The following is a 25,825-nucleotide window of genomic DNA, read 5'->3' as shown; positions in this document are numbered from 1 at the left end:
ACCCGGAAACTGTGGCCACAAGCTCAAACATCCGAGTGGAAACATTCTCCCTCCACATTCCCAGACGTCAATGTGAATTTGTTTACTGACGAAAGACGTGGGTTCAAGGCTCGATTTTGAAATACGGTAATTATCTCGCATCATACTGTTATCGATAAATCTACATTGCACAATATCGAGCACAACATAAATGTCTGGGAACCGAATGAATTCATTTAGTTTCTCCTCGGACGACGTTTCGCAGACACTCGCGTGTAAAATTCTGCAAATGGCAAAAAAAAACTCCTAACATGACCCGAATAGCTGCGGACCCTTTCCTTCCCAGGTTTTTTCGAACACTGTCTTTTAAGAATGTTTTGCCTGCGACGTCTGCCACAAAATCCAGGAGAACAGCATGTAATAAAGAATAAAATCTCAAGAAGCATTTGTGATTAAACGAAACATGATACACCCACTACATAGAAATACGGTTTGTAACGTTATGGCAAGCATACATTTTTTTAATGAATAATTTACAATTACAAAGGCGTAGAATTAAAATAATTGTTTTACATTTACATATAATAATATGCCTTTAATAGAAAATAGTCTAGGGTTTAACGTAAGCTTAAAATTGATACTTTTCCTGAGCAAGAGACACCATAAAAGCGGGGTTTAATTATTTCAGTCTGCTGGAGTAGAAAACATTTATCAATATCTAGCACTAGCTTAATTTGTTTCCCAATTGAAGAACACGGCGATTTTTTTTCATAGAATATACGAGTAAGGTTCTTGATTTACAATTCAGTCTGTAAATAATCGCCTATGTACCGAGCATACTGTATGTGGTCAAAGAACGAACTATACAATTTTACTATTTTCTTGTTGGATGAAAGTCCTGCATTTAATTAAATTGAAAAGATCGTATTTTCCTACTGGTTTTATAGCATTATGGTCTATAGGATTTTGCGAAAGCATTTGTTCACCCATGTGACTGTGAATTACAATTTGTTCGTTTAATTTTACGTAACGGATGAAAATCCTTCTAATTTGTAGACGTACAATTCTGCACTCGAAAAATCCAAATACCTTTAAAAAATTTCATTTTTTCCCCCAAATTAACCATTTTCAAGTTATCCCTCTTAATTGGAACTTCAAGTACACAAAACTGTGGACTAATCATTATACATAGATAATATACAAGATATTAAAAGGCACAACTTTAGACGAACACTCCTGTAACTAAGACGTCCTTCCATTTAAGAGTCAAGAGTCCGGTAAAAGAACTTGATTTTAAAATCGCATATCGTGAGAAGTGAGTTGATAAGACTAAATACAAAAATAATGACACTATGGCAAATACACCTAAGCATAACGATTTATTATTTTATTTTTAAAGAACTTGGAGAAGAACGTGGGTTTAGGATAATTAAGCACATGTAATTTGGGAATTAAAATGAACGTTTAATAGTTTAGATAACTTTTTAAGGGATCTTACACTCACCAGAATAATAAAAAATAACCACAAAGATTGTATTACTATGGGCAGATGACGACCAGTATTATAAGTCAATTACTACATTTAATCGTGAGCGAGGCAAAACATTATACATCATATTGGACCGTAGCTGCAATCAATAATTGAACTGCAAGTCAACGTGCCTACACCAAAACTTTTAACTCAAAACCAAGAATAAACTTCAAGATAATAAAAGCCTTCATGAACCATATACATCTTTCCTGATTGCTCCGTGGCTACAAGCTAGGAGGCTAAATTTTATAAGGTGCTTCCTCTTAACTCCTGGGTTGCAGATCGGCGACAAGCGTGCATAGCACAGGTAGCTGCAATTGTTTTGTAGCCAAACTTTTCAAAATATGCACAATTTTGTCTTCGTCTTCGATTTCGGGGGTCCCTCTCTGGACTCAAGTTGCTTTCTTCCGTTTTCCATGTCATTTCCTGTAATAAAAAGATGGTGGTCAAAGCTAAGAGCAGCAGCTGACTCGCTGAAAATTATTTCGAATATAAAAAAAAACTTTACCTCGCCTGGGACTACTAAATCACAACTGTGCCGGCGCGTCATCCGAGGCGAGCTCTGCGCGGCAGGGACTGTCCAGTTCACGGTCCTGAGAGTAGAGCGCAAAAGCCGAAAAAAGGTTTTGAATTCTGTAGAAGGTGAGTCAGTCTTTAGTAGCCAATGTGGCCAATGAAAATGGCTTCTGAAAGAGCTAGGCAAATTGCCAACAGCCTGCAGACTGGGATCGGGGACATATCTGGTGGTGATACGTGTAGCAGCCCGTGAATAGACCTTCAACAACAGAGGTTCAGTGGGTTCTTAGGGGCGCTTGTCTTTGCGATAATGTCACACAAACTTTGCAGGTATGTGGAGTTTTATTTAAAGGGACAAGATCTCTCCTGTTTTTGTTGCAGTTTTTTTTTGTTACACTGTAGCCCTGTTTTTTTGAGCGACGTCACCCGTAGCCAATCAGCGCGCCGGAGTGGCCACGCTAGACATTTTGCCACGGGGGGGCGGTGACGTCGCCAGGCGGAGTTCGGATTCCGAGCTGTGGTTTGGAAAGGTGGAGGTGTGTAGAAGCGCTGTCCCCGTGTTGCCAGTATCCCCCCCCCAAAAAAAAGCATGAAAGCGAAGCATTTTTTTTTCTTTTTCACATGCAATCAATGTCTTTCTTCCTTACTACGCCAGGGCTTTCTTAGTTTATGCACGAGTTTGCTTTTGCTGCATGTAGGAGTTTGATTTTGCTGGAAGGCGGAGTTACGTTGTGGTTTTTTTTTTTGGGGGGGGGGGGTTGGCGTCTTCTAGGTTTGGTGTCACTGCGCGAGGTTTTGTGACCCCCCCAAAAAAGCAGTTTCCGTATTAAAATAAAAAGGTTATCTCCTATTTTACGTTGTTCGTCCTTCGCTATCACGTCGGCTTTATTGCATTTTCTGCGATGTGGAACATTCATATTAAAGTGTGTCAAAGCTAAAATATGTGTTTGTCGGTAAAATGTTTTGGGGTTTTTGGTTAAAATATTGTACATTTTCTTAAGATGTGTTGAAATGACTACATTTAAAGACCACCCACTGCACTGCTCATGCCTAATGTTTAATACGTAGATTGCTGGGACCTACTTCATTGCTTTTAACGCAGATCAACTCGAAGAACAGCTCGGAAATGCGATCTGATAAATATCTAGCCATGGAGTCCTCCTTACAGGAACATACAGGAAATTTCAAATCACAACTTATTTACTAATTGACATTTTCCTGCTGGTGAAAATTTCACTGATGTGTCAGGCAGGCGCTTGTATGAGAACCCAGAAACCAAGTCCAGCAGTAAAGTATGCATACCGTTATGGTGAGTTATTCCAGCGTGACTGTGAAAAACCAGCTTTTGACCCCAGACTAGTGCATTTCATATAATTCATTCCATATGATGGGAAGAACAATAGAGCAGCAGCTCAGTGTGTTACAAGAATTTTTAAGGGGAGAATTATTTTTGCTTTAAATAAAACTCTGCAAGTCCTACGAATTTTCACTCGCAATGCTTTTCTGCTTCAAAGACGTGGAAAATTTGTTTACCTACTATATAAAATACTAAAATGGCCCGTTGTCTCAACGTAGTGTTGATGCTTTCGGAATACGTGCCAGTAAAACCATTGTTGCGATTCTTCCTACGCAGTTTATTCAGATTTCCTGTTTTTTGTGTTTAATCGAAGACTCGTGGGATGTTAAATGTGTGCTCCATTAAGCCGTCTCTTCTTGTGTTGTACGCTCTTTTGTCCATTGTTGTACTGCTGGTGATTTAATGAACGTGTCCTTCCGAACTCCGATTTGAACTGTAAATAAAGTCTTAAATCTCAACGCAGACGACTCTTTGTTGTTGAAAACTATGAATTTAAGAATTCAAGGGCAGATCTACATATTAAATGCATTTTCCCCAAAGTGGCAATGTACTTGTTACTTTTTGTTCCATTAACCTTACCTTAAATCCAGGGCAGGTATAGTTACAATATGTCAGTACCATTATATATAATATAGTCTAATTAACGAGAACTAACAAGTATATACAACAAGAAGTAAACGCATAGTTATGCGGACAAGGAAAAGTTAACTGCACGCTGAAAAACAAAACAGGAATGCAACATTTTGGCTGTAGGGCCTTTTCCAGTGTGGAATTAACTTTAACTTGTTCTTTAGCAGCCAGCACATGCTGACGCAGCTCCCCACTTGTTCATGTAATATGTGTATTACGCAATTCAGCCTGTTACTTGTTTTGATCACTCCATTGTATGATGGCAATTGCTTACATACAGAATTTCCCACTGTACTTAAATGAGAAGAGTATGAATGGGAAATTGGTTGTGGAAGGTTATGTACAAGGCGTTTGGAATATGGTCTAGGCTTCCCTATGCAGTTAACATAAAATGCAGATTTTTGCGGTTTGGCATCAGCAAATATCAAGTACAAGCACTCCAGACTTTGTATGTAGCTGCATTTAAATCCAAATACACAATCAGCGCTGAAAATGCAACAGAGTAGCCGAGGACTTTATCTCAGAAATAGGGACACGTATTTCCAAAGCTTGTAATCATTTCAACCTTCTCCTTTGACACTTTTGATATTTTTCCATCGAGTCACCTAATAGACGTAATGAATGGTTATTTTTGTTCTGGTGGTACTGCTGTGCTTCATTGTGTCTCGAAGATCCGATTGCATTTTCCCGAGCAGCGCCTTGGCTCTCACCAGCCCCTTTTCCCTGCCCTTGCCTTCCTGCAGCGCTGGCGTGAGAGGCTTCACTGGGAATTGCAGGTCACCCAGCCTCAGGCCCCCAGCAATGGCCGAATCCAGCACCTCCAAAAAAGAGTCTTCTGACGAGGAGCCCAACTGCAGCAAGAGGTAGTCTCTCTGGGGGGGGGACGGGGGACAGGGGCACTGTCATAAGAACATAGAAGCTGGTATTAACAAGATGCAACCATACAGCCTTTCTAACTCGATTGGTCGTTAGTAGCTAAGTGATCTGCGGATCTCATCCAGCTGTTTCTCGAAAAAAAGTACCAGCTTCAACAACATGACTTGGATAGCTAGTTCCATGCTCCTACGACCCTTTGTGTCAAAAGTTCCACCTGTCAAATGTAGTGCTTTCTCCAATTTCTGCCTTTTTTTTACATCGTTTTTTTTCTATTTTCTAATCTTGAGTTTGTATTATTGGGCAGCACAGTGATGCAGTAGTTAGCAGAGCTCTGAGTTTAATTCTGGACCTGGGGTGTTTTCCGTGTGGAGTTTGCATGTCCCCCCTGTGTTCCTGTGTGTTTTCTCCAGGTGCTCTTGTTTCCTGCCACACTCCATAAACTTACTGGTCGGTTAGGTGGTTTCTGGGAAATTTGGCCCTGGTATGTGTGTGTATTTGTGTCAGTGCGTGTCCTGCTATGGACTGGCGTCCCATCCAGGATGTATCCTGCCTTGTGTCTCTTGCTTGCCGGGTTAGGCTCTGGCTCTCCTGTGGCCTTGTATTGGATAAAGCACTTGGAAGATGGATGGAGTTTGTAATGTTTAAAAAGTGTGGGGTGTGTGGTACTCATAGGTGGGTGTTGTGTCCTGCTGTCCATCTGCTTCTTTCACAATACCCTGATAATACCGTCGCCAGCTGCAGGCATAAAACAGTTTTACTCTTAACCCTCTCCTGTCTGATTCCAGCAGAATCAAAGAGGAGGAACACCACCTGAGCGATGAACCCAAGAAGAAGCTGAAGGTGAAGCACGAGCACTGCGTGGCTGCAGGCTACCCACAAGTGGACTTCTGGTGTAAGTGTTCAGTCTTCTCCGAGGAGCTTCGGCTGTTTCCCCTTCTCCGGTTCCCCAGATGCCATTTTACCAGTTTTACTTCCTTTTAATCATGTTTTTGGTTATATTAAAGGGGAGCCGCAGTCCACATTTCTCAGTCCGGTTATTAAATCTTGGTAACAAAATACATACGTTGACGGTATAGGAAAATTGTACAGATTTCGAAAGAAGCACAAGATCGTGAACTTGGTGAAAGTACTGTAAGTCGCCGTGTTGTTGCAAACTCCTGGTCTCTCCACAGGAGAATTGCGACGCGATGCGTATTTGTCGGCAAAACCGTCTCGAAGTCGAGAGCACTATTTCTATTGGATTAAAAAAGATGTATTCACAAGTCTGGTTGTTTACAGTGTAGTAGGACCGCTTCACTTTACCGAAAATGTTGTTGCCTCATTCTGAATCGCAGAACATGGTGATTCGCAAAACTGGAAATATAATCTATTTTGTGGTGTAAATTGAGATTTTACAAGGTACGCATTGTGCTTTTATTGTGGTTTGAAATGCACTCCTCAATGTGAATTCTTTCTTACCCCAACGTATAAAAATAGCGTTGCAGTTCCCCTAAATAATGTTCTTATTTTGACTGCATTGCCGCTTGTGTCGTGTTTGAAGTTCGAACTGTAAGGGCGTGCGTGTTTTGTGCTTGTTCTCCTGCAGTCTGTGAAGAGTGTAAGGAGTATTTTGTGGAGGAATGCCCGGCACACGGCCCTCCCGTGTTTCTGCCGGACACGCCTATAGCTGTGGGGGTGCCCCGCCGTGCAAGCCTGACGGTCCCCCCAGGAATCGAGGTGATTCAGGAGCCAGGTGGCGAGACAGATGTGTGCTGCGTGGACAAGGTGTTCAGGAAAGGCGTGCTGTTTGGCCCATATGAGGGAGAGGTGGTTGCGCAAGATAAGTCGTCTGGATTCTTCTCCTGGATGGTAAATAAAAGCAGGATTTTTTAAAAATGTCCGTTAGTCATTCTGCGAAGAGCTCTAGTCAGGTGTGCACAGTCGCTCTTGCCAGGTCGACAGAGAGCTGCAATTATGCCTCGATGCATCAGGTGTGCACTTTGTTTTGCTTCAGATAAAGGTGATTTTTGGCTTCATTTTCTTTTTCAGATTGTTGACAAAAACAACCGATACAAGTCAATTGACGGCACTGATGAAACTAAAGCAAACTGGATGAGGTATTTTTCTTTCACCTCTTTGTTTGAGATCAGTGTTGGAATACCACACGTGCTGCTTCTTAATTGAATAACGGTCTACTGACAGAGGTCTCAAAATAATAATATAGTTGCAGTCAACCTCATTATTTGTTAGCGCATCCAACACTGTTCTGTGTCAAAGGTTTAAGGAGGGTTCCTGAACTTGTAAACTGATACTGTACCAGTGACGTTAACTTAATGTAGTCGATGAACAATTAATGAAAACAGCATGAATGTAAAATGGAAAGGAATCCTCAGACCTATTCGCATTCATCAAAGTTGGAACATGTCCATTTTTTTAATAAAAATATCAAATTTCTTAGGTGCGCATCACAGTTCTTTCAAATTATATCCTACTTCTTTACAGAGAAAGACAGAGCACAGAATAATTCACTCCTACTGGAAGTGTACAGTATGTGCAGTATACATTTAATGAATATTTACTCATATTTTCTGTACTTTCCAATTGAAATGTCTTTAAAGTTGGTGGCTATTTTTACATACCATTAATGATTGAAAGCTCGTTGTGAGGGTAGTTCATGAACTGGTATTTAATTAGAAATGATGAGTAGATAATGAGCAGAAGAAGAGGATCTTAGGAAGTCAAGAACCGCTTATTGAAGAGCTGAAGAACATACACAGACAGTACCCAATAAGTTCAGTTCTGCTGTGATGCACAAAAACTTGCATTCTGATATATGATGCTTTTGCACGCCAACAGAAGTTAATGTGCTCTCCTCTGATGGGCTCACCAGCAGGAATTTGGGGATATGCATTTTAACGAATATCCCCTCATCGAATATACTCATTCTCATCAGTATCCTATGATTTCTCTGCGACGGTTTTTGCAGCATTCTGGGAGGCTGCGCAGTGTTAAAAGTGAAAGGACGCAGTGCGTTCGTCTCTGAGTCTCGTGTTCCCGTGCTGTTGGCCTCAGGTACGTGATGATCTCTCGGGAGGAGAACGAACAGAACCTGATGGCCTTCCAGCACGGCGAGGAGATCTACTTCCGCGCCTGCCGGGACATCACGGCGGGCGAGAGGCTGCGCGTATGGTACAGTGCCGAGTACATGAGGAGGCTGCACAGCATTTCCCAGGAGAGCATCGACCGCAACCTGGTGGGAGGTGAGCATTTGGAGTTTCCCCTCCCTGCTGGTGACTTCCCACAGAAGTCCAGCTTGGTTTGTTTTCAATTTCTCTAGTTCGTTTCTGCTCTGGAAATGCGCTTGTTTCCACCTCGGTGCAGTGGGAAGGTTAAACGCTCTCTTGTGGGAAAGGGAGCGTGAATCTGGGCGTGCTGTCAATGTAACCCTTTCTGTGTCAACAAGAAGAAAAAAAAACTTGGCTGGATAAACTCTTGGTTGCAGTGCCTCAAGCCCTCTAGTGTCCGTCCTGCAGTGAAACGTGTTTGGAGGCGCCCTGAGGCACTCCAGCTGGGGGCAGTGTCCCGAGTAATGCGCTGCTCCAGACTGCGAGTCTTCTATTGCGGTGACTTTGGCACAGACGCTTTTCCTCTGAGAGAAACACTGTTGACTTCAGGCAGAAGCAAACATTTCCCTGGAATCCTCTTCAGTACAAACTCAAAGTGGAAATACTGCCTTATTTAAAAAGTAAGCAAACGTTGCCAGTGAAATGTACGTTCGTCCACATGTTGCTGTTCTATTTTTGGTTAAGAATTTAATTATGTCACAGATGAAATGTGGAAATTTCCCCGGATGACTTCCCCTAGTTTTCATTTCAGTTTTGCCGTCGGTATTTTGAATCGTCATTTTAAATCGGGGACCTGCTGTCAGGGAAGGAATCTTTCAATGTGGAAATTTGAATCGCAGGGTATCATGCTCTCCACTGTTTATTATTAGAGTTCCATTGGTGTAGGACAGGAAAACACTGATTGATATCAAATAATGTGTGGCAAATAAGCTCAAATGAACACAATTGTTCTCAATGTCATTACAGCATATAAAATTAATTACTTCCATTGTTTTTTTTAAGTATACGGCTTAATTACACGGATTTCACTCTCCTTGATACCGTTCTTTCACCTGTAAGTAGTGTGTCAAGCTTGTGAAGTCCCCTCCTGGTGTTTTCGCTCAGGGCTGGCAGTGATTAACAGCCATGGGCAGCGCTGGTCACTCCGCAGGGAGTCCCAGCAAACGGCAGGGTGTGGTGGCAGACAGAGCCTTCGTGCCGCTCGGAACGGAAAGGACTGCTGTGGTGTCAGGAGCGAGGAGAAACGAGGGGTTCTTTCTGCGGCTGATGGGTTGGTCTGCCTGCGGAGTGTGGTCCGTCGCTGTTGACTCTTCGGCATTATCTCCTCTCCTGTTCAGACTTCCTGAGGGTGTGTAAATACCTGTGCGGTGAGGGACGCTACTGGTGGAAAAGTGCTGGCTCTTTCATGCTGGTGTGAGGAGGAGTCGTTAAAAGCATGGTGTTGTTTTCTTTTGCTTTAGTGCCAGAACAGTCTCTGGCTCCCTCCCATGTTGTAGCTAAGTGTCTCCCCAGTCTGAAAATAGCTCACAATTAGGTTGAGCAAAGTGTTGATAAATAGCTCTTAATCTTAAGGGAAGTTGCTAATGAACCAGAGCAACAAGACAGGAACCATAGCTCGACCTACGATTTCTCTTGATCCTTGATCGTTTCCTGTAGGCTTTTTAACAGATCACAAAGCAGTAAAAAATGCATTAGTCCTTGAAGCATCCTACACAACATTAGAGCAATGTGGAATGTTTGCATCTCCCACACAGACACGCACACAAAAATTGTGCTCTTCAGTGCAAAAATTTGTTTTTTTTCTTGGAGTGGTTTCTCATCGCCTGTGAAACCATCTTCAGGAAGTGATGTGGCCCACACCCAGCCCAGTGTGGGTTCAAAAAAAGAAAAGTTGTGCTGGTCCCGCCTGTCTAAATCTTCCAGGTAAGACACCATGTATTTTAACCTCTTAAATGATTTAACAATTCATCTCTTATCATTTTTTCTCATGTCAAACAGCCAGTGCTTTTAGTGTTTTTTCAAATAGACCTCTGTGAGCTTTTGCCAAATTAAGAACTCTGCTAAAATGTCAGTAATTGATGTTGGTCCTGACTTTTCCAAAAATTGAGGAAGGGTAATGGCAGTGTTTTGTGCCTTAAAGGTGAAACATTTGTACAGTTGAGGAGCTCAGGGACAAATAGCTCAGTAATCATTAATCATCATATACCTGCATTTGTCACTGTTACATTGTAGGTTAGCATAGAACAGATTTAACCTGCTCCCCCAGAACTTGGTCCATTGAGATTTATTATCTAGGCTAAATTTGCTCAATCGGAGATTGAACACAAGCAAGATTTGCCTTTTAATTTTATTTAATAACACCACATCTGTCAGAGCAGTAAAGGGAAGAATTCTGGCTCATTTAAAACTCCATACAGAGAAGATTAGATAAGGTACTTGCCAAGAAAGTTTAACTTTGTGCATGGATTTGAGCGTTTTTGCTTGATATGTTTTAATACATCAGAACAAGGTGGTTGTCTGTTTCTTTTTGGGAGAAGACTATGTATCCATCCTTCTTACTTTTTTTTATAGACGTATGTGGACTGAGAAGAAGGAAAAAACACATAGAAGATACACAGGAAAGTGGATTCCAGCTGCACTTTGACTGAAGATGATTGAAGTCTAGATTTGGGGGAAAAAAACAACTGTGGCACAGGACAGAAGTGTGCTCAGGACAGAAGAACTGTGCTGCTTTTGAAATGCTGTGATGTTCGGCTCTGTTGTTAATGCTCGACACGGACAGGGTAGATTATAAAATGTGCGGTCCGAACTACAAGCAGCCCGTCACTGGTGTCCAGCATACCGGGCTCCAGTGAGCAATTGAAACTCTGGTGACCATGGTTGCCACGGAAACCCTGACATGTTTATTCGAGGCCAAAGTGGATTGAAAGGAAGCCACTGTGAATGACTTTTCCGTTATGTCGTGGTGTCAGTTACAAATAAAAAAACAAAAACCGGTATGTGCTGCGTCTTCCTTATTACACGTGACCGAGGTAAACGTTGCGTTTTGCTTCTGTGAAGGTGGAAAGTGAGTGCCAGCATGGAAATTCACCCACTTCCTCCTGGCACGACACTTCATTATTGCTCTCTTCCCAGTAATTCTGTGTGTCGACCTCTGGTGTTTGCAAAAGCCTCTTTTTTTTTTGCTTGCCTCACAGGTATTGGTGCTCTGAATGTTAGAAAAAAAGTACGCTTATGCTCTTGTGCTAGACCGCGATAATAAGAAAGCTTCTCTTCAACACAAAAAGAGCTAATTTACCTAGCCGTAAAATAAATACATGAACAGAAACGGACATGGCACATAAAACAAGCGGTATTTACCATTCCTGATTAGGACGGTTACCAGCTCCTGCTGTAGCTCGTGATTTATGTGGAGTCTGGTCCTGTAGGTGGTACTGATAAGCTCTCTTTCTTTTAAGATCACACAGCAGTAACAGAGTGGGTAAATGACAGGGAAGAGAAGGGCTAAGAATTCCCGAAGAATGTAAAAGAAACATTGCATACAAGACCTTTAATCATGTCACTATCAATATAATATTAGAAGTCTTCACTTACTCATCAGAATCCTTAAATGCATTACTGTTTTCTTTGCTCTGGAGAGATTTCCAGATGCATACATGTGCACCTGTGAAATTCAAAGGGAAAACATTCCTGCTGTTCCTGATTACCCCCAATGCATCACAGAGCATTTTTTCTGAATGACTGTATAGTTAGATTGATTGACTCTGTGCTGAAGGTTCCAAGGTCACACCCTGTGGCACCTTTAATATTTTTAGGAAGAGCTGGTGTGTTTATCCTCCTTTAAGAGTTTCAATCTCCAGCATGTAATGGACAACAAGACATGTTGTGAGGTGGCGGCAGGCGTTCTTGGTTTTTTCAAATGAATTTCTTTCGAATGAGAGCCCAGGGGAATTACTTTAATCGGATGGGGTGGCTCTCTGTGGGCAGCATGAACCTGAGAGAAAAACGCAAATCTTTGCTTATTTAAAGTGACTCAAGCGCACGGGGTTGCGAGTTAATTGACGTTAATTTTATTTGCAATCTTCTGGGTGAATTATCGGTTTTTGTGCCGGGAAACACCTGGAGAGAAATGTGTTAGAGAAGGACTCTTTTTCCAGTCCTCATAGGAGAAGAACGATGTTTAGAATAGAAGCAATCATTAAATGTGAGCCATGCTTGTTGTACTATTTGAAGCTGAGGATGTATATACTTTTCAGTGCTGCTTATTAGTGACAGCTGAAAAAAAATCAAAAGTAAACTTCATCCAAAACAGCACAAGAAGACAGACTTGATGGCAATATTAAGATCTTGTTTTCTGCTCTTCATTTGGCCCTTCAGGTAAGTAAAGTAGGTTTCCTGATTTCCAGCTTTTTAAACTATATGCACTTCTTGTAGCCATTTATTTAGGAATCACTGTGTTTAGTATTAAGATTACTTAATAATTAATCAAATACATTGATATTTCTATATGTTCATTGTACATCTTTAATTTGGAAATATTTGTTGGAAAAATGGGTAAAATAAGATGCATTGTCTTAATTTTCGAAAGACAAAAAAACATTTTTCAGCTGTCATAAAACACTGCATTGTTTAAATATAACTGCAGTTGTTTAGGATGACTGGTATTTGTTTTGCCTTTTCAACATTTCTGAAATAGTTTTCACACCAATTTAAACCAAAGCGTATGAATTTCACCGGGTTTATAATATTGTCGGATGGTGGTGTTCTTAACTAATGTGGATCAAAAGATTAGTTGGGGGGAAAAAAAAAGATTCCCCCCTCCCCCCTCAAAAATAAAATTGAAAGACTGTAAAATTCTAAAAAAACAAAATGTAGTGCAGCATCAATGCCTTTCTTCTGCCAGCCTGTTTGTTTGGACTGCCTTCCACCAAGTTGTCAATTTAAGTGTTTGTGAACAACTTGCATTCAGTTTTGTTTGGAAAGGCGTTTGACAGAATTGGAGAATGTTGCCACAGCTTGCTTTGCGATTCCTTATGATCTCTTTTCCACCCCCCCTTTCTGATTTCGCTGTGTTTTTAACCTGCCGCGGTATCAGTCGTGCTTTTTTAACGGTACCCCTTTCGCGCCAGGGGGCCGTGATTGAGTCTCTGTGCTTTTCCGTTGTGCAGGGAGGCCGACGGCCGAGAAACCGGACGAGCCGTCGGGAAATCTGGAAGACGCGAAGGGGTCGGTTCTGAGGTCGGCCCTCCGCGGGGGGCGGTCCCTCGGGAAACGGGGGGCCGAGGATGGAGACGGCCAGCACCCCGCCAAGAAGAAGAAAATCGACCTCATCTTCAAGGACGTCCTGGAGGCGTCTCTGGAGGAGTCCAAGCGCGCGGGGACCCCCCTGCCCGCGAACAGCACTTTCCCTCTGCGGAAGACGAGGGGGAGCCGTGGCGGAGAGCTCCACGAGCGGCCCAAGGCGGCGCCGGCGGCGGGATGCTCTTACCTGGGCCTCGCCAGGCTGAAGACGGAAAGCAGATCGCCGGACCGGGCGGGAGGCTGCCGACAGGCCGAAAACGAAGCGGAGGCGGACGCGGGCCGCGTGAAGGTGGAGGACGCGGACGGCAGCCCCCGTGCGGCGGCCGACGGGCCGCCCAACGTGAGCCCCTCGACTTCTTTTTGCCCCAACTGCGTGAAGCTCAGGAGGAAGATCAGGGAGCTCGAGGCCGAGCTGGACAGGCTGAGGTCCGGGCAGCCACCCGAACCTCCCTGTCAGCCATCGCTGCCCGAACTGTCTCAGCTTGAAGAGCTACAAGGTACGTTCACGGTCGGGAAAGCACATGGAGAGCTTTCCTGGTGGGTCCCGAGCCCGAGGCGTCTAGCTGAGGAGTTTAGGCATCTTCATTCTCAGGCCCCAGCAGTAGATCTCTTGACCTGGTGGCTGGGAATGCTGCATATTGGTCTCATGTCATTACAGGCTATGCCCATCCTCAGCTTGGGTTTCTGTTGTGCTTCGACCTCCCAATTCCTCACGCGATAGGGATTAAATGGGAATTCTTCCTCTTTTTTTTGCACACTTCTTGTGGACTCTGTGCAGGCCTCTGGGTTTCCTTTCGTATCCTTTCGTTTCGAAGGGGAAAACAAAGCCATCATTGTCCCTGCGGTAGTTGTGTCACATTGACAGGTCACTGGCCTTTAGAAGCTTATGTTTTGCCATAAAAAGGCACAATTTGATATGGCTTTAGCTTTCAGTGAGGTGGATGTCATATTTCTGTTTCATAACTGAACTTGTGGCATTTCTTTCATTCTTCCTGTTCTTGACATTCAGCGTGATTTGGCTCTAAGTCTAGCATGAGTGTCGGTGATGTGCTGTTTTTTATTATTTAATTAGTTGATGAACAAATGCAAAATGTACATTTCAGGTTGCCTTTGGTTAAGGTTGTGAAATGAATTATTCAATTGTAACATTTTTGTATCCTGATATTGGTGTTGCTATTTTATATTTAAATAAAATGCCCTCAATATTGTCGTATTAAAACATTGTACAAACTCAAAAGTTGTAATTTCTTCTTCTTGTATAAATAATAATCTTCTTGTTGCTGAGGTATTTATGCATTCTTAGTGATAAATAAGATGATAGGAAGTGGTACATAAAGCAATGTATTACACTGTATTTGATGACATCTTAAGAATTTTGTTTCATTTGTGTCCCATATTATTACACATTATGAGTCTTTCTCATTTTTAACATTAATATTTCTGTTGCACATAAATTACCATTATAAAACCCCGGCTTTTCAATCTTAGGGTTAAACCTAAAATAAGTATTCAACACATTTGTGCTCTTAACAAAATTGTTTTCTTTACCCATTAAAACTAGCAGCACTTAACAATGTGCGTTATGCCTTCTTGTCTTGTAATTGTTTTTACAGTTTTATGTTTTTATGAATGCAATGAGTAATGAGTGTGTTGAGAAATCACTGAAGATGCTTCTTTCCTTTTTCCACTAAATAAAAGTGATTCAAGACATTTTCAAGATGTTTAAAAACCATTTTCTGTAGGGAAAGGGGTAGCTCATAAGTAAATAGCTCTTGCGTTAAAATTGTGCAGATCCTCACACTGCCCAAAACCGTTTCACCTGGTTGAGTAAAACAGTTGACATTAAAAGGTAAGTGTTTTATAAAGGTGTATTGTGCCACACCCGTATACAAATAGAGCACAAGAAAGATTCCAAACCAGCATTTTAAGGTTCTAAGGTGTCACCTGTTTGGTAACTAGTAGCTCATTGACATGAGGATCTTATTCCGCCTTTTTTTGAAGAAAGCCAGGTTATCTGATTCAACAACATGGCCACATAGCTTCTTCCAGACCCCCAACTCCCTCTGTGCCTACCTGTTCTCCATTAAAAGTGAACTAGCCTAAGTAGTGCTTTTTCATTAGTTAGCTTTAATAGCTCTTTCTTTTCAGCTTTTTGTTGTCAAGAGTCTCGTGTTGACCTTTCCAGTCAATTATGCAGAGGTGATTCCTCGATTGTTTTTTTAACGTGTTATAGTTGCATTGCTTGAGCTGCAAGGCACCACAGATAGATGATGGTCGTTCATATTGCTGCAGTTTAATGAAGGGGGAAAAATAAAGCACCTTTTGAGAGCAAAACTGATATTGTTCTCATTTTTGTTCCCCCACCTTCCACCCCTCCACCCCCTCTGCAGCCTCAGAAGCGATGACTCCCATTCCCATCGTCATGGATGACGACGACCCGGATGTGGACTCGGCGGATGAATCCATCGCCACCGATCTCATGGTGACCACCGATGAGTCCTCTAAGCTGTCCAGTGGCCCCGGTCGCAGGATCCGACGTTTCAAGCAGGAGTGGCTGAAGAAGTTCTGGTTCCTGCGTTACTCCCCAACCCTGAACGAGATGTGGTGCCACGTGTGCCGCCAGTACACTGTCCAGTCCTCCAGGACCTCCGCTTTCATCATCGGGTCCAAGCAGTTCAAGATCCACACCATCAAGCTGCACAGCCAGAGCAACCTGCACAAGAAGTGCCTGCAGCTCTACAAGCTGAGGATGCACCCGGAGAAGACGGAGGAGATGTGCAGGAACATGACCCTGCTCTTCAACGCCGCCTACCACCTGGCTCTGGAAGGGAGGCCGTTTTCGGACTTCAGGCCCCTGGCGGAGCTCCTGAAGAAGTGCGAGCTGAAAGTGGTCGACCAGTACATGAACGAGGGCGACTGCCAGATTCTCATCCACCACATCGCGCGGGCTCTGAAGGAGGACCTCATCGAGAGGATCCGGCAGTCCCCATTCCTCAGCGTCATCATGGACGGCCAGAACGATGACCTGCTGGCCGACACGGTGGCCGTCTACGTGCAGTTTACCACCAGCGACGGCCCCCCCGCGACAGAATTCCTGTCCCTGCAGGAACTGAGCTGCGCCACCACTGACGGGTACCTCCAAGCTATTGACAGAGCCTTTGCTGTCTTGGGGATGAGACTGCAAGATGTGCTGATTGTGGGCTTGGGCATCGATGGATCCAATATCTCCTCAGGTTTGAGGTCCAACCTCTACATCACGGTGAGGAAGACTCTTCCTTGGGTGCTTTGCCTTCCGGTCATGATCCACCGACCCCACCTGGAAGTCCTGGATGCCATCAGCGGGAAGGAGCTCTCTTGCTTGGAGGACCTGGAGAATAATTTAAAGCAACTGCTCAGCTTTTACCGCTATTCCCCTCGAATGATGGCTGAGCTGAGGGCGACTGCGCCCACGCTCTCCGAGGAAACGGAGTTCCTTGGGGATATCAGAGCTGTCCGGTGGATCATTGGGGAGCCAAATGTCTTAAATGCTTTGATAAAGGATTACCTGGAGGTTGTGGCCCATCTCAAGGAGATCAGCAGCCAGACCCAGAGAGCAGATGCTGCAGCCATTGCCCTGGCTTTGCTGCAGTTCCTCATGGACTACCAGTCCGTGAAGCTCATCTACTTTCTGTTAGACATCATCGCAGTTCTCTCCCGTTTGGCTTTCGTCTTCCAAGGGGATTACCTGTTGGTATCTCAAGTGGATGCCAAGATTGAAGAGGCAGTGCAGGAGATCGGGAGGCTGACTGATTCCCCAGGGGAATATTTGCAGGAATTCGAGGAGAGCTTCAGGGAAAGCTTTAATGGTGTGGATCTGAAGAACCTGAGGGTTGCCGAATCCAAGTTTCAGTCCATCAGGGAAAAGATCTGCCAGAAGACCCAGGTGATCCTGGCTCAACGGTTCGATTGCAGAAGCCGGCCGATCGTCAAGGCTTGCCAAGTTCTTGACCTCACCACATGGCCGAGGAGCACCGACGATCTCCTGACCTACGGAGAGGAGGAAATTCTGCTCATCTTTGGCCATTTGGAGGCCATTCCGTCCATAGCAAGGGAGGTCTCCCGGGAAGGAGCTGATGTCCGAGGAAGCTTGATAGTGGAGTGGAGGGATCTCAAATCCGATTACTACAGCATGAACGGATTCAAGGAGGTGATCAGCCATATATGTAAGTACAAGCAGAAGTTCCCCCTGCTAAATAGGATTGTGCAGATTCTCAAGGTTTTGCCATCCTCGACGGCTTGCTGCGACAAGGGCCGCATTGCCCTGCAGAAAATACGGAAAAACAACCGGTCCCGCCTCACTCTGGATCAGGTGAACGACCTGCTGACGCTGGCGGTGAACGGGCCGCCTATAGCGAGCTTTGACGGCAAGCGGCCATTGGACAGCTGGTTCGAGGAAAAGTCGGGGAACAGTTACTCTCTGTCGGCAGAGGTGTTGAGCAGGATGTCGGCGGCAGAGCAGAAGTCAGTCCTGCATGGCCTGGACTCGAGCACCGAGTTTTATCCTGATGTTTGACGTTCAGGCTCCCGCTGGGACCGATCAACTTCGAAAAGCCATCAAAAAAAAGAAACTTTGCTGATGGACTAATCAAGATATCACGCGATAATGAAACCAATTGACAGTAGCACTGCTGCTAATATGGACTGCACAGGTGTGTATGATACATGGGGAGTAACGTATATTAGCTTGGTTATTATGCTGAATTTAAGTATATTAAGTCTATATTGCAGATGGTATACAAAGCCAATTCATTCTACCTTCAATAGAGCCACATACCAAATTGTATGTATCCTTAAAATAGTTTTTTTGTATTTTTATGTCTTTTGTAGGGGTTAACAGAAACATATCCAGAGCACATTTTCACTGGGATATTTTATAAGATTATCCGTTTCCTAAGATGGAAGAGTAACACGAGTTACGCAATGTTTCCTCTATATCATCCTATATGGTAGGATCGCCTCTGGCTCTCATTAGTTGAAGCCGATTATGACTCCCATGGTAATGTTCCACTTAAATTCTAGCTGCTGATCACAGGAAAGTACTGGCTGCACTTTTTAATAATTAAAAAACAGCTTCTGCCTCAAGAAAGCGTGAGGTTTGCCGTCTTATAGTGTAGGTGCAGTGATTAAAATATAACTTCAGTCTGCTCAGATTGGGATAATGTTTAATAAGGCATTTGCGAAGTTCAACGAGTGAAACTGTTTCCTAAAGTCTTGGAAATCCGTTTACACAGAAATAATCAAGCTTGACAGTTAGTGATTAGAGAAGGAAACCTTCTGGACTTACTGTAAGTGAGACCAAAACTGGCTAACCTGAACAGAAGATGCATTTTTTATGTGTAAACTGAAAACATGTTCAGTTTTCCACCTTAAAATATTCAGGGACAACTTCCATTTCATTCTTTAAAGACACTTCAGCAATCTGTGGGATGAAATGTAAACTGACTGCAGCCCAGAGGGCTTTTGATATTCTTTTGACTTCTTGTGGCGTGCAGGTGACGAGGAAAACAAAGTTCAGACTGCTTTGAAATCAGTTTCTTTAAAACTCTGGGAGTGGCTTTTAAAAAACAGGACAGTTGAAGTTATGTTTGTTCTCTGTGACAGTTGTCTAGAGAAACTGAATAAGGAAGGGGTCCCTGAAGTCTGAATGATTAGTTTTTCGTTTCATTGGTATTTTATTTTTAAAGCCATATAGACGTGGAGAGAAAGGGGACACAAAACCAGTTTGTCATTTCTTTGTTTGCAGGTGTTGCCACTGACTAAAGAATTAATACGTTTAATTTCCTTTTTTATGTACAACGCTGTACATAAAAGGTTCTTAGCACGTTGTGGGGTAATAATTACAAATCTTTGGTAAAAAGCTTTTTCTTTGTTCCAAAAATTACAGACGTCTGTTGTATGTATATAAAAGGGGGTTTTACATTGTTGAACCTGGCATTTATTAATATGAATACTCGCACTTATGCTTAAAAAGTGTATGCCTTATTAATGCAATCAGCTGGCAGTGTACATGCTGCTAACACAAAATATGTACACGCATATACTTAACACAGTTTTATTTCTTGTGCAATCTTGTGCACCTATTACCTTAAATCGTTGAAATCATATTAGATAAGCTAAGTGTGATCACACTTCTTTTAGTCTGCAAATGGAAACGTCTATTTTCACCAACATCAACCTTACTGTTTCTCCCTGCTGGAGTAATAGTGCACTAATGGACATTTTCAGCAGGTGTCAGTGTGTCATACTATAATACAGTGGACAGGCACAGTGATTGTGCTGTCTTGAAAAACAGTGAAACACCTAAACAGTAGCAAATAATAAGCAATCTGACTTGATCTTGGAGATCTTGTGGAAAATCCTAGGATAAAGTGACAATTATTTAAATGTTGATTTAGAGCTTTAAAATTGTACAATGATTTCTGTCTCCCCCACCCCCCCCCGCCTCACACGCACATACATCGTTTTATTCGGTCTGTTCTTTTTATTTTTATTTTCCACTTTTCCAAAGTGTCTCGTGGTCTCCGTGGTCACAGACATTAAACAAATGACCAGAGTGCTTTTGGGTGGCCAGTGGTTCAAAACGCGCTTGCCAAATCCTGTTTTTCAAAGTTATGGGAAATCGATCAGACTGTGTCAAGTGGGTTAATTGTGAGGGGGGATAATTTGTGTTTTTTTAATTGCTATTTTTGTAATCTGTAATCACTTTATGAGGTAACTGGATAAGAAAACAGTTATCGCAAGCCTACAAGCACTTAGATTTAACAATGCAGTACTTCTACAGGCAGCAGAGGCCTGACAAGAATGGAGAGTGATATGAACAAATGAATGAAATGTGACTGCTCCCGAGACTCTGCATGACTGTTTCTGTTCAAACTAAATATCTGTAGATATAAAAGTATATACAAGTTGAAATATTTATATATATACACAGTGACATGATTTGTTTTCTTTGTTTTGCTAAATTGCCTTTGAAGATTATAATAACTGTTTTTAAGATTGATGAGTATTTCAGCCTTGGGATGAATTGATATTGGAATTGTGGAAAACTGGGAAGGATTGTTATGTGTGAAGCCATTATTTGTAACCAATAAATAAAGCTATACGTAGAAGCGTAGCCTAGTTCCCATTCAAAAGCATACCTGTTCCAGGTTGACATCTTTTTAATTTTTGTTTTTTTCATTTTGGAAGCTGAACTCAAGTTTATTCATCTCCTTTAGCTCCAGATTTTGTGAATTGGGCTGTTTTATATCCAGCCACTGCCTTGAATTTGGTTAAAACAAAATCATCCTATTATTTCACTGTAGTGAAAAGCACCTTTAAAAGGAACTCCAAATTCCCAAACACCTGTATCTTGGACTATTAGCAAAAACAACAGTAAAAAAAAAACATTTCGAGTATATATTTCTCTTAACATCTGCTGAAATGGAGCCACTCAGCTTGAATCTCTTCCATTTTACTCCGTTTCAGTTCTTTAATGTGTCCCAACAGCTTGATTGTCCTTCCGATTGTGTTAATTATCTATTTAGTCATTCAGAGCCCTGTTTTAGCTAAATTCCAGCACAGAGAGAAAGGAGATGGGAGCTGATGCAAAGATTTTAAAAATGGGTATGCTTTCGAAGTGCTAGGTGGACTCTGTTATCTCACAATGAGGTATATTTTAGGAATAAATAAGCTCATTTTAGATACAATTGGCTGTATCGCCATTTTAAACTTGTCTTACATTTCCACCTTTTTTTAAATGGTTTACTAAGAAACACATTTTGGTGGAATCAGACAGCCATATTAGCATTTGCTACTTCTTAGAAAGAATGTTTTGCTGTGTCTGATTGGGGTTAATGAGCCGGCTGTAAAATTTTATGACTAATTGTTTTGTGAATGCCTCTGTCTCCCCAGTTATTTCACAGTTGCATTGCTAGCTACACAGCAACACTACAGTAGCAGTCATGCTTATTCATGTTTAGTGATGATCTGATATCTATAGGCATCCTTTGGTGTTGTACCTGTATGGGAGAATAATTTCATATTCATTCTTATTGTTAAAGTTAAACATTTTTATAGCTGCAGTAGAAGTAGGAGAAATTTCCTACACACTTACAATTGCTGTATAGTATGTATGGAAGTATGTATGTTACATCACATCTGCTCATGAATACTGCAAAGAAAAACTTTCCCCAGCCATGAGCTGGAAAAGAGCTCAACAGAAAGGGTCTTTAGTTCTTCTTTTAAAACACCTTAAAAAATCCCCTAATCTTTTTTTTCTTTTTAAGAATAATTCCTGTTTTAAGTTTTTCTTATTGCACCAAAATGCTAGATCCAAATTTAGGATTATTGCTAAATGCCTGAAAGTAATAATAAATATTATGGCAAATGAAAGTAATTCATTTTTTAGGGGTGAGAAAGCATACTATCTTAAGCTCGCTAAAAAAAAAAATCTCTTTGCAATTTTCTTTGGACTGATTTGTGTGAATGATTGACATTTCCATTTATAGAACTATATTATTTGTCATAAGTGTATCAACAGTGAAAAGACAACTTGTGTTTGTAAAACCACCCATAAACATGTTTGTGGATTTGTGTGCTATACTTAATTATACCTGTGTGAAAGCTATAAAAATATATGAGCATTTAACACTGGAGATATACAAAACTATATATAGAAATATATAATTATATATAAAATATCAACCCACTCAAATTTACATTGTTATATTATACTTGTTACATCAATGATTGTGTAATAAAAATTGATAAATTTTGTATTGCAATGTTGTTGCTTCTGACTCTTTTTCCATATGCTGTATTAGTTCATGTGGAAAACAGTTTTTGATTTTCTTTCATAGCACTTGTTTAAAAAAAGAATCCACCATCCTAAACATTTTTGCATGTTTTTTTCTTCTTCATTCTTTTGCTTTTCCATTTGTAGGAGGAAATCATTTTCGACCCTGACCTGCATGGTTTCATGGAGCTGTATGTGCAGATTTCGTAGCTGAAGGCTTCTGTTTTAGAAATGAAAGCACTCACAGTTACAGTATGAATGAAAATGATTTTGACATCCAAAATAATAAACCTTCGCTGAGGGGCAATATCATAAATTAAACGGTGCAATACATCGCTTTTTTATAATGACCTTTGTACCCCAGCTTTTCAAACACACCGATTTTCTGTGAAATACAAAATAGCAGTTGTATTTTAATACAATTGGAGATGTTTCCTTAAAAAATAGAAACCGATATCTTGCTTGTTGTCATCAGGAGAGTGTTGTGGAATTTGGAATCAGGCCACCTGTCTCCGTGGTAACGGAGATGGAGAGAGTGAGCGCGGTGCTGACCTTAAAAAAAGACACACACTGGGAAGAAGTGACGGAGAAAAAAAGCGAAGCACCATTCTTGGTGTTGAAAGTGAGGTTGTCATAGGATAGGCAGGTGAGTCTTGCACATCCAAGCTCATGCTGCCTAAAAAGACCTTTTTCCCCGGCACAAGGGCAGACGACTCGTGATTTAGTTTAGCCACTTTCGGAAGAGCTTAGAACTACAAACATCCTTCACAAAGATACATGTGAAGTAGAAGAAATTTGGCCCCACGTTTTGGTGAGATCCTGAGCAGGCCCACACAACAGCTCGAGTCTTTTTGTTTTAGTGTGTTTTGGTGTTGTAGTTCACAGCCTGGAAACGGCGAGGGAGAAGAAAGGGTGAAAGTGACAGAACAGACGTAAAATAATACAGTAGCTGGAGATGAGAACTGAAAATCCCTGAGGATGCGCTCAAAATCTAACTGAAACCAAGAATTCCTGAGTGGCATGTTTTCTTTCCTCTGGCAGGTTTTGAACTCTCCGCGGTGTTAGGGGGACCAGTAGGGGGCACTCACCCTGCGTGGGCCTTAATGCCCCAGTATAGTGATGGGGACAATATACTGTCAAACCGAAGTCCTGACTCTCTGTGGTCATTAAAAATCCCAGGGCTTTTTTTCCAAAAGAGTAGGGGTGTTACCCTGGTGTCCTGGCCAAATTTCCCCCTGGCCTCCTAATAGAGTCATGGCCTCCTAATAATCCCCATCTCTGAACTTGCTTCATCACTCTGCTCTCCCCCTTACTGCTAGTATTGGCCATTGCATCATTCAAGTGGGGGCTACACTGGTGCTGGTGGAGGGGATCCCCGATACCAGTCCAGAAAAGGGCTCTATCCGTGTAAGGAAGTATTATTATTATTAGAGCTTTGTGAGGCAACAGCTTCAAACTCCACATGACTGTGCTGCCGAACATAAACTTTCATCACTTAAATAAATTAGGGACTTGAAGGATCTTCTGTAATAGAGGCCACCTCTGGAGTCCAAGGCAAGCAGCATGACAGATGAGCTGTTCTGTATCATGGCATCAGAAGCAGGCTGATTTTCATTAAGCCAAAGCTCAATGTTCTCATTGTGCAGCCACCTTGTGATTTAGAAGCCAGTGTTCATAATCAACTTTGCTCCAGTAATAAAGGGCACATAGTGCACAAGGGATTTCATGAGCTTACCCATGATGTTGAAAGGACTCTGCACGACTGCTTACTGCTGCTCTGCAAAAGTCAGAACAGGCCTCTGTCTGATGGCTAATGCTCGGCAATGCTCAGTTTCCCCCATGTGCACGTGCAGGTTTCTTGACCTGTGCCATTAATGAACAGAAAATGTTTCATTACTGCAGGACATGAGTATAGGCCCAAGAAAATAAGTGAAGATTTGAATCCAGCCAGGAATTTTCCAAGCTTTGAATTTTGATCAGAGCTCTTTGTTTTTTTTTGTCCAGCTTGTTTAATCATGGTCTCAATTCAGAGCATAATTCTTATTGAGAATATGGGGTTCTTTTCTTTATTGACCATGGAATCTTTAACTATAATTTGTCACTTGTCTGTTGAAAATCTACTATATTTCAGCATGGATTACTTAATTCTTTTGCTTTCATCCACTCTCTTGTTCTGGGTTAGTTTTGGGAGAATGGATTGGCTTTTAGCTCCAGGGAAAAGAAAATTATTGCTTGGATTCATATTGCATCTTTTGTCCCAAAGGATTTCAAAGCACTTTATATGCAGGAGGGGACCCACTTCAACTGTCCTTGAATTTCGGGTCCCCCTCCTGACTGACACCAGCCACACTGCGCCACAGCTGACACAGAGACAGGGAGAATCAGTTCAACTTGGAATTAAAGGGGTAACTTTGTGCAGGGCAGATTATGCAACCCCCAAGATGAATGAAGTTGGGACACCAACCAGGGAGTCATCTCTACCCCTACTCTCATAAACAGTCCCTGGGATCTTTTTAGACCTACTTGTCAAGACCTTGGGATAACATCTCTTCTAAAAGAAGACACTTCCTACAACGTAGACCTGGAATACTGGGACTTTGATTTGGGAATTCTGGCCCAGGGAGGCACAACCCACCTACTGGTCCTGTATTTATAGACGCTTCCAGGTTTTCCATAGAGGTCCCCGATTCCAGGACTGATCAGGTGCAACTTTAGTACAGCTTCTGAGATCCCGTTAGCTCAGACTACGAGGTAATAACACTGCTTGGAAAGCTAGAGGTTTTTGCTGTTTGTGGTTCAGACAGTCAGCTGTTGAGGGCTTTTGTTTTTTTAATGAGACGATTGATTTCCATACTGTTTTTGCACTGTATGTCCTGATAAAGCCTCTGTGCCTGATAACAGATTGAAACAGCAAGTGACAGTTCCTTTTTATTTTGGCCAGAAGATGTGCTAAGCCTCTACATTGACAAAAAAAGAATGAAGCTAATGTAATTGAGAACAGCCTTCACATCCTATATTGCACTCCTGTCTGATTTCCTTTATGACTCTAGTGACATTTTCTAAGGTTGTCATTAAAGCAATTCGCACCCTTTGAGCTGTGAAACACCATGACAGGAATTCCATTTTAAAGGCCTTACTGAATGTACAACGTGCTTTCTCAAATCACCATCTGTTGTGTTATAATATAGGGGTTCACAGTCGGACGCCATGCCCACTGCTCTCTGCTTAAACTGTTTTTTGACCACTAGTAGTAAACATGGCAGTGACCTCCCACCTATTATTAATCACTTCACTAATAGAGTGAACTGACTAGCATGGAAACTCCAGGACAGGGCTGGGATGTAGAACAGTGATCAAGACCATAGCTCTCGTTGAATATGGAATAAAATCTCTGCACTGTAACACTCTAGATACACTGTAGTTCTTTATGACGGTTCTTTATTGTAAAAGCACTTCTGCAACATGTCATATATAGGAATATTTCTTAGAAAATATTCAGTAAAATATAATTAGACCGTATCACTATCTTCACTTAATATTTCTGTTTTCCAATCCCATGTGGGTGTTGCTACCAGGGAATGGTGAAAATATATATTTTTTTATCCTTGTAGGATGTTACTGCTTTTGGCAGACTACTGAGATTTTGTTATGTTATATAAGGTATTTTTCATTATACATTCTTAATATCTGTGTTGGTTCAATCAAGTCTGGAGGTA

The 25,825-nt window shown here is 42.0% G+C and overlaps 1 protein-coding gene across 7 annotated transcripts; it reads left to right on the top strand.

Moving 5' to 3' along the window:
* Nucleotides 1-37: 37 nt before the first annotated feature.
* prdm11 (PR domain containing 11) lies at nucleotides 38-22,060 on the top strand. 7 transcript variants are annotated; one of them, XM_015338669.2, is made up of 8 exons: nucleotides 38-126; nucleotides 4,757-4,876; nucleotides 5,675-5,781; nucleotides 6,475-6,737; nucleotides 6,918-6,985; nucleotides 7,941-8,128; nucleotides 13,162-13,791; nucleotides 15,685-22,059. In XM_015338669.2, the coding sequence occupies exons 2-8, from the start codon at nucleotides 4,815-4,817 to the stop codon at nucleotides 17,844-17,846; spliced, it is 3,480 nt and encodes a 1,159-aa protein (XP_015194155.2). In that variant the 5' UTR covers nucleotides 38-126; nucleotides 4,757-4,814; the 3' UTR covers nucleotides 17,847-22,059. The 7 variants fall into 7 exon arrangements, with proteins under 7 accessions (XP_015194155.2, XP_015194154.2, XP_069037933.1 ...); XM_015338668.2 differs by lacking the exon at nucleotides 38-126 and adding an exon at nucleotides 2,067-2,152; XM_069181832.1 differs by lacking the exon at nucleotides 38-126 and adding an exon at nucleotides 2,281-2,356 and having other exon boundaries at nucleotides 5,678-5,781; nucleotides 15,685-22,060.
* Nucleotides 22,061-25,825: the final 3,765 nt, after the last annotated feature.

Source organism: Lepisosteus oculatus, chromosome 21 (genome assembly GCF_040954835.1).
Source record: "Lepisosteus oculatus isolate fLepOcu1 chromosome 21, fLepOcu1.hap2, whole genome shotgun sequence".
Lineage (NCBI taxonomy): Eukaryota > Metazoa > Chordata > Actinopteri > Semionotiformes > Lepisosteidae > Lepisosteus > Lepisosteus oculatus.
The sequence above is the reverse complement of the archived record's forward strand: the minus strand, read 5'-3'. Positions and strand labels throughout refer to the sequence as shown.

Excerpts from the sequence above, each read along its gene's own strand:
- prdm11 (XM_015338666.2), top strand. The coding sequence starts at position 2,337 with ATGTCACACAAACTTTGCAG. Across the intron at positions 2,357-4,756 it reads ATGTCACACAAACTTTGCAG|CGCTGGCGTGAGAGGCTTCA; the intron begins GTATGTGGAGTT and ends GCCTTCCTGCAG. Across the intron at positions 6,986-7,940 it reads ACTAAAGCAAACTGGATGAG|GTACGTGATGATCTCTCGGG; the intron begins GTATTTTTCTTT and ends TGTTGGCCTCAG.